Source organism: Phocoena sinus, chromosome 9, assembly GCF_008692025.1.
Source record: "Phocoena sinus isolate mPhoSin1 chromosome 9, mPhoSin1.pri, whole genome shotgun sequence".
Taxonomy (NCBI): domain Eukaryota; kingdom Metazoa; phylum Chordata; class Mammalia; order Artiodactyla; family Phocoenidae; genus Phocoena; species Phocoena sinus.
In genome coordinates this window covers 93,805,378-93,818,207 of record NC_045771.1, presented here as the reverse complement: position 1 = coordinate 93,818,207, position 12,830 = coordinate 93,805,378, and the positions used below count along the sequence as shown (strand labels likewise).

The 12,830-nt window shown below is 35.0% G+C and overlaps 1 protein-coding gene across 2 annotated transcripts in view; it reads right to left on the bottom strand.

The window, feature by feature from the left end:
* CDK13 (cyclin dependent kinase 13) overlaps window positions 1–12,830 on the bottom strand; it is a 114,225-nt gene that overhangs the window by 41,647 nt on the left and 59,748 nt on the right. For both annotated transcript variants that reach the window (XM_032643987.1, XM_032643989.1), the window contains exons 6-7: window positions 1,633–1,822; window positions 217–273 (exon numbers count right to left, since the gene is read on the bottom strand). In XM_032643987.1, the coding sequence (XP_032499878.1) occupies window positions 217–273; window positions 1,633–1,822 (247 nt within the window). The remainder of the gene's footprint in view (window positions 1–216; window positions 274–1,632; window positions 1,823–12,830) is intronic.

Below are 12,830 nucleotides of genomic sequence, written 5' to 3'. Positions count from 1 at the left end.
AATCTATTATTTTTACATTGATTTAATGTATAAAATTTTGTAATTCAAATAGTCAACCCAACATGGTCATGGTATAAAACTTCATTATTTCATGTATTTAACCATGAAAAGAAAATTTCCTTTTTGTTAAAAAATAAACTATCAATATGGTATTCTTAATATAGCTTCTAAAACTGGTCACTAATGTCTATAATATTCAATTGAAAATATTCTTACCTTTCTTCTGAGCTATACAACCGAGCAAGTCCAAAATCTGCAAGTTTTATCTGCCCTCTGGTGGAAGTAAGATAAAATGAAAAAATATTAGTCTACTCTGAATTGATCTTACACATTCATGTTCTATTCCTACAACTAACCAAAAATTCACTGATATAACTGAAACTTCGATTATACTGCAGTACCCAAGGTTCTACAGGAAAAGGCAAACATAAACTCACAACAATATAGGGCAAAAATTAGTACTTTTCTTCGGATAATTTCAGCTACTATTACACTAGTACTGTTGTTATATTATTATGATATATATATAGTATATTATTATATATAGTAATAATAGTACTAATATAACAGTTTCTCGGTACTATTCAGTTCCTATTTAGAAAAGTACACTTCAATGAAAATAAAACAAAATGAGGTAATTCATACTACCTTAGTAATAAGACAAATTATTTGTTCAATTCCAGCCAATAATGTGCAAGAAATGAATCACATCATTTTAAATTTATGTTTAATTTTCCAGTTCTTAGAGTGACTTGGTGCTCTATAGAACACTTTCTACTAACTAAAATCAGGACCAGGCATGTCTCACTTAAACCAACAAATAGTACCAATTACAAGAGAATTATCAGAGTTCAGGTTATGCTGTCAGTGAAATATTTAACATAAGCTTTGAATATGTATGTATGTATGTACGTGCATATACACGTCAAAAAATGTTCACTTTACAACTGTGATGACTGACTGTTTTTTTAAAAAATTCCAAATTAAAAAAGATGCTAAAACCTATTCTTAACCTAAAACTGAAATCACATCATTAATTATTAGAAGAACCATTCACATTATTTGGAAGAATATCAAATGAGAGGGTCAACTAAGTATTTTGGTTGGGGGGGTGCCTATAATCTTTATTACTTCCCTCCCCCCCCCCACCCCCCCATGGAGGTATGACAGCTGTTATTGACCAACAACAACAAAAGAAAAGGGGTGCTTAAGTAGTTTGCCCAAGGTCACTTAAACTACTATATGGTTTATGTATACTAGTATATTGATTCAAACTATTATGTGGATTCAAACTCAGGTCTTTATGACTCGAAAACCCCTATTTATATAAGGTCAAAGGGACTGTAAAGTTCTTTAGAGGTCTGATCCAATTAATCCTATTAAATTCCTTGGATTGAGGGGATGGATGAAACTTCAACAAGTCAACTAAGTATTATTTTACATACATTACAAACTATTATTGGAAATTAACTAAAATATATTTAACACAACTTCAGACATAGCCCAAGCTGTAATAGATTTTTTAAAAATAGTCTGAGCAATAAAACCCTAAATTTTAAATCTTTTTAACGGAATCAAGGTATACATTATATAAGACTCATTTTAAACATATATATCAAACTCATATCATACCTATTATTTAGAAGAATATTTGAACACTTAATATCTCGATGCAAAAAGTTCTTCTTATGACAATAATCCAGACCTTCCATAAGCTGTCTCATGAATGACTTTATGTGATTTTCATTAAAATGAACCAAGCCTGATTCCAGCAGTCCCATCAGATCATGGTCCATATATTCAAACACCAGATAAAATGCACCTAAGAACAACAATTAACACATTAAAGATTTTGTTCTTACAACTTTTCTATAGGCTCAGAATTTTTTAAAAATAAAATGCTGGGGAGAAAATTAATCCTTGAAAAGAATTGCTACTTCTGTCATTTAATAATGTTCATGTCCTTTTCTCTGAATTTAATATCAATACCATCCCAAGGAACTATCTAGCCAGTCTTCTTCTCCCAAAGAAAACTGCTATGATATAAAATCAACACTGCTAATTTCCACACTGCATAGTTTCTGGGTATGATTGATGTAAAATAAATTCTTAGCTGTTTTACATATTGAACAAATTGTCTCTCAGCAGAAGCTGAATAAAATCAGTATAGTTCATCAAAGAAAATTTAAAGATGTTGTAAGAATTACTTTTGATTAAAAAAAAAAAAAGAGTCTGGGCTCAGTCGGGCTTTAGATGACTTCTATTAAGTTTTCAATAAGCATATAATTTAATTCTTTTATACAGCTCCAGAGCATTTGAAAGCATACAAATTACAACTTTATTTTATAATACCAGCTTATTAATCCTGCTACTAAATCCTAAAACAGCACATAGCACATACACAACATACATACGATAGATTCAAAATTCCTAAATGAAACTTGCACAAACTGAATCTAAAGCTATATCTACAAATATCTCAATCAGGCAGTTTAATTTATCAATTCGAGAATGGAAAAGCTAATAAAATTCAACACATCTATCTTTCAAAGTAAAAAAGTTATCAATATGCCAAAAAAAGGCATCTGAAGAAAGTTCATGATCAGTTCGTGATTAAAAACAGAGCAAAGGAAATTCCCGGACGGTCCAGTGGTTAGGACACGGTGCTTTCATGGCAGGGCTCAGGTTTGATCCCTGGTCCAGGGATCCTGCAAGCTGTGTGGCACGGCCAAAAAAAAAAAAAAACGGAACAGAGCAAAGATTTCACAGTAAACTTGCAATAGAAAGATTCTTTCCTAAAAGTTTATAATCGTTCCTCTCTGAAACCAACAACTATTGTCATATTTAATAGTAAAATGTCAGATGCTGTACACAAGACAAGAATGTTCATTATTACTAACTATTCTAGAAGTTAGTAAGTAAAATTAAAAACAAAGTATAAAAACTTAAAGTGACAAAAACATGATTATTGGTAGATGAGATGACGATTCTAAAAGATCCAAAAGAATAAAAAAGTAGCTGCGTTAGAAAAAAATCATACACAAAAAATAAAAGACTTTATATATGCCAGCAACAATTAGAAATTAAAATTAGAAACAATTAGAAAGTAAAATTTAAATGACTCTGCAATAGAAAAAAAAAATACTACAAACAACTAGGAATAAACTTTAACAATTATACAAATTTATTAAGGATTCACCAAATTGTAAAATTCTATATTTTAATGCAATTTCAGTAAAAGGACCAATGATTTGTTGTTTCTTTTGCTGAAAGAACACTTGAGAAACTAACTCTAAAGTTCACCTTGAAGAAAACAAAACCAGAATATCAACCAAAACGTTTCTTAAAATAAACATTTGCCCTACCAGAAATTAATATGACCTACTGTACTATTGGGACAGATAGAAAAATGCATATAATATATACCAGAAAAAAAAATCCCAAATACGTATCTACTAACTATGAAAACAGCCATTTTAAATCAGTGAAGGAAAAAAAGAGGCAGAATAGTACTGGGACAAAGGCAGTAACCCCAAAGGCAGATTGGGAATTATACCAAAAACAAGCCTATTAAAAAACTGACAAATTTCACTAAATAAAAATTTAGAAACACATATGTAAGAAATAAATATGAAATAGAGGTAAAAGGCAAATAAATGACAAGCTGAAGAACCTATTTGCAACATAACAGATTAATTTTCTTAATATAAAACAAAGTCTTGGGGCTTCCCTGGTGGCGCAGTGTTGAAAGTCTGCCTGCCGATGCAGGGGATGCGGGCTCGTGCCCCGGTCTGGGAGGATCCCACATGCCGTGGAGCGGCTGGGCCCGTGGGCCATGGCCATGAGCCTGTGCGTCCGGAGCCTGTGCTCCACAGCGGGAGAGGCCACAACAGTGAGAGGCCCGTGTACCGCAAAAAAAAACAAACAAAAAAAACCAAAGTCTTACAAATCAGTACCAAAAAGGACCAGTACTACAAGAGAAAAATGAAATTAACTGTCAATACACAAAAAATGCCTATGTACTTAATCTCACTATTAATCAAAATATACAAATCAAACAATATACCACTTTTAACTAAAGGGAAAATATTTCAAAAGAAAAACTACACTGCATTAACAAAGGTGTGAAATAAACAGACACTATTATATAGTGCCAGTAGTAAACTGGTATATTTACAAAATATAATTTGGCAACATGCACCCAAAGCTTTAACCATCATGTACCCTTTTACGTAGCAAGGGCTTTTATAGATATTTAGCACAAGGAGGTAAAAGATAGAAAAGATTTATCTATAGGCATGTTCACTAAAACCAATATAATAATAAAATACCTAAAAACATTAAGCAAAAAAACCAAACCAAATAAACAAACAAATGGGTTATTATGGTTCACCTATACCATACCATGCACTTTGAAAAACACTGTAGAGGTATGATATTGATATGCAAATATATTGATGATATTGAGTTTAAAGTAGATTAACAAAGATTGTGTATTTGATCCATCTATCTCACTATCTTTGATGTTATTAAGTAACACAGTTACACACAGAGTATCTAGAGTAGCAAAGCCCAATACAACTGCTACTACCTCCGTGTGGCAACTGAACACTTGAAATGTGGCTAGTCCAAATGTGCCTGAAGCGTAAAACGTACACGGGATTTCAAAAACTTACTACAGGGCTTCCCTGGTGGCGCAGTGGTTGAGAGTCCGCCTGCCGATGCAGGGGACATGGGCTCGTGCCCTGGTCGGGAAGATCCCACTTGCCGCGGAGCGGCTGGGCCCGTGAGCCATGGCTGCTGAGCCTGCGCGTCCGGAGCCTGTGCTCCGCAACGGGAGAGGCCACAACAGCGAGAGGCCCGCGTATTGCAAAAAAAAAAAAAAAAAAACTTACTACAACAACTAAAAAAAATAAAATATCTTGATAATTTGTTATATTGGTTACATACTGGAATAATCTCTTGATATACTGGGTTAAATAATAATATTATTAAAATGAACAGAGCTTTCAAAAACGAGACTAACCGATTATTTTAAATTAAAATATAATGTCTTGCATTCTGTTTCTATTAGACAGTATTGAATTAGAGTAAGAATTGAAACAGAAGAGCTAAAACTATCTCTGCATGCAGATGACCTGAATGTTTGTTCTCTGAAAGGACATATACATTCAATTTTAAAAACTGTTAAAAACAGTGACACAATTTAGAAAAACAGCAGAAATAAAACATACAGTAGTCACTGGGCTTCCCTGGTGGCGCAGTGGTTAAGAAACCACCTGCTAATGCAGGGGACATGGTTCGAGCCCTGGTCCGGGAAGATTCCACGTGCCATGGAGCAACTAAGTCCATGCGCCACAATTACTGAGCCTGCGCTCTAGAGCCCGCGAGCCACAACTACTGAAACCCCCGTGCCTAGAGCCTGTGCTCCGCAACAAGAGAAGCTGCCGCAATGAGAATCCTGCGCACCTCAACGAAGAGTAGCACCTGCTCTCCGCAACTAGAGAAGAGCCTGCGCACAGCAATGAAGACCCAACGCAGCCAAAAATAAAATAAATTTTTTAAAAAAGGTCTAAAAAATAAAATAATAAAACATACAGTAGTCATTAACATAGCTACCAGTTAAAAGAAAAACATGAAGGTCCCATTTATAATAAATAAATTTTTTTTTAATTTAAGAAATGTGCAAAATACGTCAGAGATAAATTACAAAACACTTTTAAAAGGCAAAAAACTATAAATGAAAAACATGGATACATTCTTAGGAAGGCTCAACATGATAAAGATTTTCCCTAAGTAATTTATAAATTAAACAAAGCTCTATTTTTAAAAATACCTTGTTTTCTTCCTACAATTAGATAAGCTGACGTTATATCCACACAGGGAAATAACTAAGTAAGAACAGCAATGAAAATATCTGAAAGAGAAAGGCGGGGTGGGCACTAGGCTCTACCAGCCCAGACAGTTTAAGACAGAATAGTGAATTCCTATAATTAAAAAATGTGATACTGCGAAAGGAACATGAAATAAAATAAATCCAGAATTATACCCAGGTATATATGGAACTTTAGTAAATGATAAAGATGGCATCATATCAATTCAGTGGGAGAAAAGATCAACTTATTATAAATCAGCAATATTGGGACAACATGAATAGCCAGATAGAAATAGTTAAAACTGGTCTGTTCCTCACAACATATATACCAGCATAAAAAGCAAATGAACCAGTTCTAAATATAAAAAATAAAACCATGAAAGTATTTTTTTTAAACATGAATTCCTTAATAACCTCAGAGTGGGGAAAACTTTCCTAACTAGGAATCAAACCAAGATGCAACAGGGGAAAAGGGGGAAAAGACTGATATAATGTGACTACGTAAAAACAAAAATCTACTGAGCAGCTGAAAACACTGTAAGCAAATTTAGAAAAATATAGCAAACTGGCAAAAAACCATTAGCAACTTATTCCAGATAAATTACTTATACCCACTAAAAAAGCCTCTCTAAATTGAAAAGAAAAAGATTAATAACCGCACAGAAAAGTGGGCAAAAGACAGATAACCCAGACCACACACACAAGCAGTAGCCAACTGCCCTTAAACCAATGGAAAGTTGCTTAGCCTTGCTCATAATAAAAATGTATTTCTCAAGCTAAAACTTCACCACAATAACAAATTAACAACAGCTCAAATGTATGACACCAGATTCTAATGGCAAAGCTGTAAGGAACACTCTCATACACTGCTAGGAATTTGGCAATATCTAGCTAGCTTAATCATATTTAGCATTTCCATTTCTCTTTGACCTAACCAGCCCAATTCTACGGGCCTGTCCAACAATTCACTGACAAAAATACAAGATGGTGTAGGCAGAGAGCTATTCAAAGTAGCATTATTTCTAATAGCAAAAGACTGGAAACAATGCAAGCATCTATCAGTGGGAGACTAACGGAATAAACTATGATACATCCACACAGCAGAGTACTGTGTAGCCATATCTATCTACTGATATCGAGTAATTTTCAGTATATATAATTAAATGAAAAGAACCAGGAACAGTAGAGCAGTTATTAATATGACATCTTTTATATAAAAGGGGGAGAGTGAATATGTAGCAAAGAAAAACTGTAAGGATGAACTAAACACTTAAAAAAAAAGGTTGTCCCTGGGTAAGGGAGAGAACTGGAAAAAGGAATGAAAATGAGACTACTCTGAATGTGCCCTGCTTTACAGCTTTGAGTTTGGAACCATGTAAATGTTTCACATGATTAACTATACATCACCACACTGAAAAGGTTAGAAAAACAGTACCTGAAAAATTAGAAACAGATGAACCTACACGTGTATCAAACCGTCTATACTAACATTAACTGATTATGGTATTCTGACTATATTATCCCTAGTGGGGCATATGCTAAGGACAAAAAGAACCAATAAGAAATCTTAAACTGCATTCAGTAGTCTTCTTAGTAATTAACATTGTTATCTTGAAATTATTTTATGTATATTGTAGGACAATGCTAATTTCTTAGGAACCAAGGTTTTTAGTATTAAAAAAAAGACAAGTATAGGATCAAAAATTTATAAATCCCGCACTTTTAATTTTAAATTAAAATCATTTACAGTAGCCAGCCTCTAAGGTGACCCCAGTAATTTTCATCTGCTGGTATCCATGCCGTCCATTCAAGGATGGCCTGTGTGACCAACAGAATACTGAAGACGTGGTAATGTCACTGACCACCAAGGCTAGGTCATAAAGATATTGCAGCTTCCATCTTATTTTCCTGGATCATTTGCCCCAAGAGAAGGCAGCCACCAAGCTGTCAGAATAGTCAAGCAACACCTTTGAAAGGCCCGTGCTAAGAAGAACTGAGACCTCCCCTCAACAGTGGAATGACAGTTTGCTAGCGATGTGAGGGAGCCACCCTGGAGCAGATTGTCCCAACCCTAGTTACACCTTCTAGTGACTACAGCTCTAGTCAACATCTCACTGCAATCTCATGAGAGAATCCAAGCCAAAACCGCCCAGCCAAGATGCTCCCAAATTCTGCCCAGAGAAACTGTAAGAGATAATAGCTTCCAGCATCACCTCTGAAGTACAATTGCCAAAGAAGTGAACTTATATCTAAATAATCATCTAGATCTAACTTCCATTTATAGGAAATATCAGGGTTAGAAGAACAAGCTACCCGCCACCAAAAGGAAGCATCTGTCAAATCCAAATAGTGGTCTATTCTTCAATAAATAAAGGAGTAAAAATTTTAAAAGGCAAGAGTGGATACTGTAGATGACAACAGACTTAAGATAATAATTAACCACATACAATGTGCAGATTTCTTGTTTGCATCCTGATTCAAAGAAAGCCAACTATTAAAAATATTTTTGAGACAACTACATGAATATGGACAGTTAGATATATTATAAAATTGCCAATTTTGTTAGGTAGGCCTCCTTCTTGTCTTTTTTAAACATACTAGCAACTTCATTATAGATTATAGGCAGATAATAAAGAATTTATGTTTACAATATAATGCATGGGATTCACTCAAAAATAACCCAGCAAAATAAAAACAAGTCGGGGGAGAGAAATAAACAAGATTAGCAAAATGTGATAACTGCTAAATGTGAGGGATGGGGACAATGGGATTCATCATACCATCTTCTCTACTTTTAAGTATGTTTGAACATTTCAGTAATACTGTATTTTTTAAGTGTCTGAAACAAAACTAAATAAAAGAATATTTTAGAAGGCATTCAAATTATGCTGAATTAAGGGATATATTTATTATTCCCATATTTTTAATTTGGTTTTTATTTCTATCGAGGTTGTATAAATTTCGTAGTTTTAAGCAATGTTTTCAAACTGTGGGTCATGAAATCAGTTTAGTAGGTCACGACCTGCATTTCAAAAAGTTTTTCTATTGCTTGATATTTTTTCCTATATTGTATTTAAACATTAATAAAATCATATGTAATAATATTTTTTATATAGCATGCCAAGTAAAATTTCACTTTGGTAGGAATTTATATGCATACATATGCTTAGAAAAATGTCCAATATCAAAATTCTAAGAGCAGTTTATCTCTGTGTGAGCAGATGGATGATTTTTACTTTCTTCTTATGCTGCCATCTTCTGACTTTTCTACAAGGAGCACAAATAATAATTTTTAAATATATTAACAACTGTGCCTAATATACAAATTTATAAGGAAAAAACAAATAACCCAAATGAAAGAAATGGCAATATCACAAATAAATATGCCCATAGGAAATCAAAATTGTAAACATATGTAAGATGCTTCAGACCTCACTAGTAATCAGGAAAGTACTAATCAAAGGAACAATGAGAAACCATTTTCACCTATCAGGTTGGCAATATCCAGTGATGGCCAAATGAAAGGAAACTCATACACTGCAACAATTTTTTGGCAAAGTATGCTGACAAAAGAAAATATCCCTTGACTTGAATATCCCACTTCTGGAAGTAACCTAAGGAAATATCAGCACCAGTATGCAAGTATACATGTATAAGCACATTTCTAGCAATATTGTTTGTAATGGAAAAAAGATGGGGAAAATTGAGTGCCCATCAAGGGAGAATGGTTGAATAAGCCCAGTATATCCATACCATGGCATATTATGCAGCTAGATAAAAGAAAGTTTTATCACCTAGAGATGTGTTGTATTCCTTAATAAGAAAAGTAAAATACAGAATTAAAAAAAACAAACCCACAATTAGCACAGAGGACTTATGGTTTCTCGTCCAACAGTAAGGAGTCTGGAAGTCGCCACACCCATCCTCACAATGAGAAAACAGCAAAACAAACTAAAAATCAACAGTTCTTCTTAGATCCATCAGAGACTGAGGTCACAGAGCAAAGCACTGCCCCCAAAATTGGTGAGAGAGACAGGTAGATACAGAGAATCACCAGTTCACCAGAGGAGAGGCCCAGAAGCAGAAGCCTCCACAAGAACCATTACCTTGGTAGGAAAGCCTAAACTGTAATTGACAAATTGCTAGAGGCTCAGTGTGAACAAGTTTAAGAGTTAAAAATTCCAGGGGTTCCAGTCTTAGGGAAGCCCCCACCACCACCTTCTGTGAGTTTTATCACCAGGAACCCTACCAGCTTATCACACTGAAGATCAGAGATAAATCAAGTTGTTCTTCCAGCAAGGGGAGAGGAAAAACAGTCATGATGAAATACACCCTAATCATTCTCTTCTTTAACAAGGTTTGCCCTCAAGAGAAACTATTTTACCAGAGCCTAACCAACTGGGGTTCAATAAGAGCCTTATCAGCCGGGCAAAGAGGAAATATCCAACTCCAGAACACCCTAGCCTTTGACTTAGGGGAAAGAAACACTGACCTCCAGCACCTTTTAGCATTCCTGTCTCACTTCAGAGGGAAAAGAAACAAGAAAACTGATAAACATGTCTGAAGGATACAGGCTCACTAAAAAACTGAGACCAAATCACAGGACTACAGAACACTTCCCCTCCCCCCATAACTTATCATCATATATAATAACAGTGTACAACATCTGAAAGAACTGCGTATCTCAGACCTTATTTAAGAAGTCTCCAGAGAAACCAAAAGACAACAGGAGAGGAAATCTTAGCCTCTGACACAGCTTCAGCAAACAATAAACACAACCTAACTGCTAGCCAGATAAACATAAAACCTTACACTAAAGGCCGATTTATCTGTTTATTTTATCCAATACCTCTTATCTGCCTTTCAATGAAAAATTACAAGGCATGCTAAAACATAGTCTGAAGAGAAAAAGCAAGCATCAGGGAGATTCAGATATAGAAGAGAAATTGGAATTATCAAACCAGGAATTTTTAAGTAATTATGATTAATGTTCTAAGGGTTCTAACGGAAAAATTAGACAGTATGCAAGAACAGATGGGTATTGTAAGCAGAAAAATGGAAATTCTAAGAAACAACCAAAAGGAAATGACAGAAATCAAAAACATTGTAACAGAAATAAAGAATGCCTTTGATGGGCTCATCAATACACCAGACATACACGAGCAAAGAATCAGTGAGCTTGAAGATATGTCAAAAGGAACTTCGAAAAGCTGAAATGCAAAGGAAAATAAAGAGAAAAAAAGAATATCCAAAATGTGGGACAATTACAATATACATGTAAATGGGAATACTAGAATCAAAGGGGAAAGGGAGGAAGGAAGGAAGGGAAGGAGGAAGGGAGGGAGGGAGAACAGAAAAAATACTAAAAGTAATAATGATTGAAATTTCCCCAAATGATAAATATCAAACCACAGATCCAGGAAACTTAAAGAATATAAAGGAGGATAAATATTAAAACATCTACACCTAGGTATATCACATTCAAACTGCTGAGAATCAAAGACAAAAAGAAAATCTTGATAGAAGCCAGAAGGAAAAAAAACAGCTTACCTTTACAATAGCAAAGATAAAATGTATACTGGATTTCTCCTCGGAAACCATACAAGCCAGAAGAGAGTGAAATGAAATATTTAAAGTGTTGAAAGAAAAAATCTACCAACTTACATGAAGGTAAAATAAAAATCTTTATTTTTCTTACTGATTGACCAAACAGTTAACAGTCTGTTCAAAAATAATAATAGCAAAAATGCATTCACTGAGTATAGTTTGTGGATAAGTAAAATGAAAACCAATGTTATAAGGGATGGGATGGAAGAAATGGGAATACTCTGTTATGAGGTACCTATACAACCTATAGTAGTATAATGTTATTTTATTTTATTATTTTTTATTTTTTTGCGGTACACGGGCCTCTCACTGTTGTGGCCTCTCCCGTTGCGGAGCACAGGCTCCGGACGCGCAGGCTCAGCGGCCATGGCTCACGGGCCCAACCGCTCCGTGGCATGTGGGATCTTCCCGGACTGGGGCACGAACCCATGTCCCCTGCATCGGCAGGCAGACTCTCAACCACTGTGCCACCAGGGAAGCCCTATTTATTTATTTTAAATTTATTTTACTTATTTTATTTCTGGCCGCGCTGGGTCTTCACTGTTGTGTGTGGGCTTTCTCTAGTTGTGGCGAGCGGGGGTTACTCTTCATTGCGGTGTGCAGGCTTCTCATTGCAGTGGCTTCTCTTGTTGCAGAGCAGGGGCTCTAGGCGCACAGGCTTCACTAGTTGTGGCTCACGGGCTCAGTAGTTGTGGCTTGTGGGCTCTAGAGAGCAGGCTCAGTAGTTGTGGCGCATGGGCTTAGTTGCTCTGTGACATGTGGGATCTTCCCAGACCAGGGCTCGAACCCACATCCCCTATACTGGCAGGTGGATTCTTAACCACTGTGCCACCAGGGAAGCCCAAAAGTAGTAAAATGTTATTTTAAAGAGGACTTGGACAAATTGTAAATGTATATTGCAAACACAAGGGCAACAACTAAATAAAAATTTTAAAAGAAGAATAGTTGATATGCTCAGAAAAGAGAAGAAATAAAGTCATATAAAAAGACTAAGACAAACGAAGGCAGAAAAAGAGTAGAAGAAAAACAAGCAAGGGCAACTAATAGAAAATATAACAAATACAGTAGATAATAATCCAACTATATCGACAAGTACTTTAAATGCCAACAGTCTAAAATACACCAATTAAAACACACAGAATGTTAGAGTGAATTAAAAAGGAAAAGAAAAAAAGACCCAATTGTACGATGCCTATAAGAAATCCACTTTAAATATAAGGACAGAGTAATACTAAGCAAAAGAAATGAGGAGTAACTATATTAGATTTCAGACAGAGCAGACTTAAGAGAAAAAGAATTTATCAGGAATAAAGAGGAGCATTACATAATGATAAAGGAGTCGATTTTC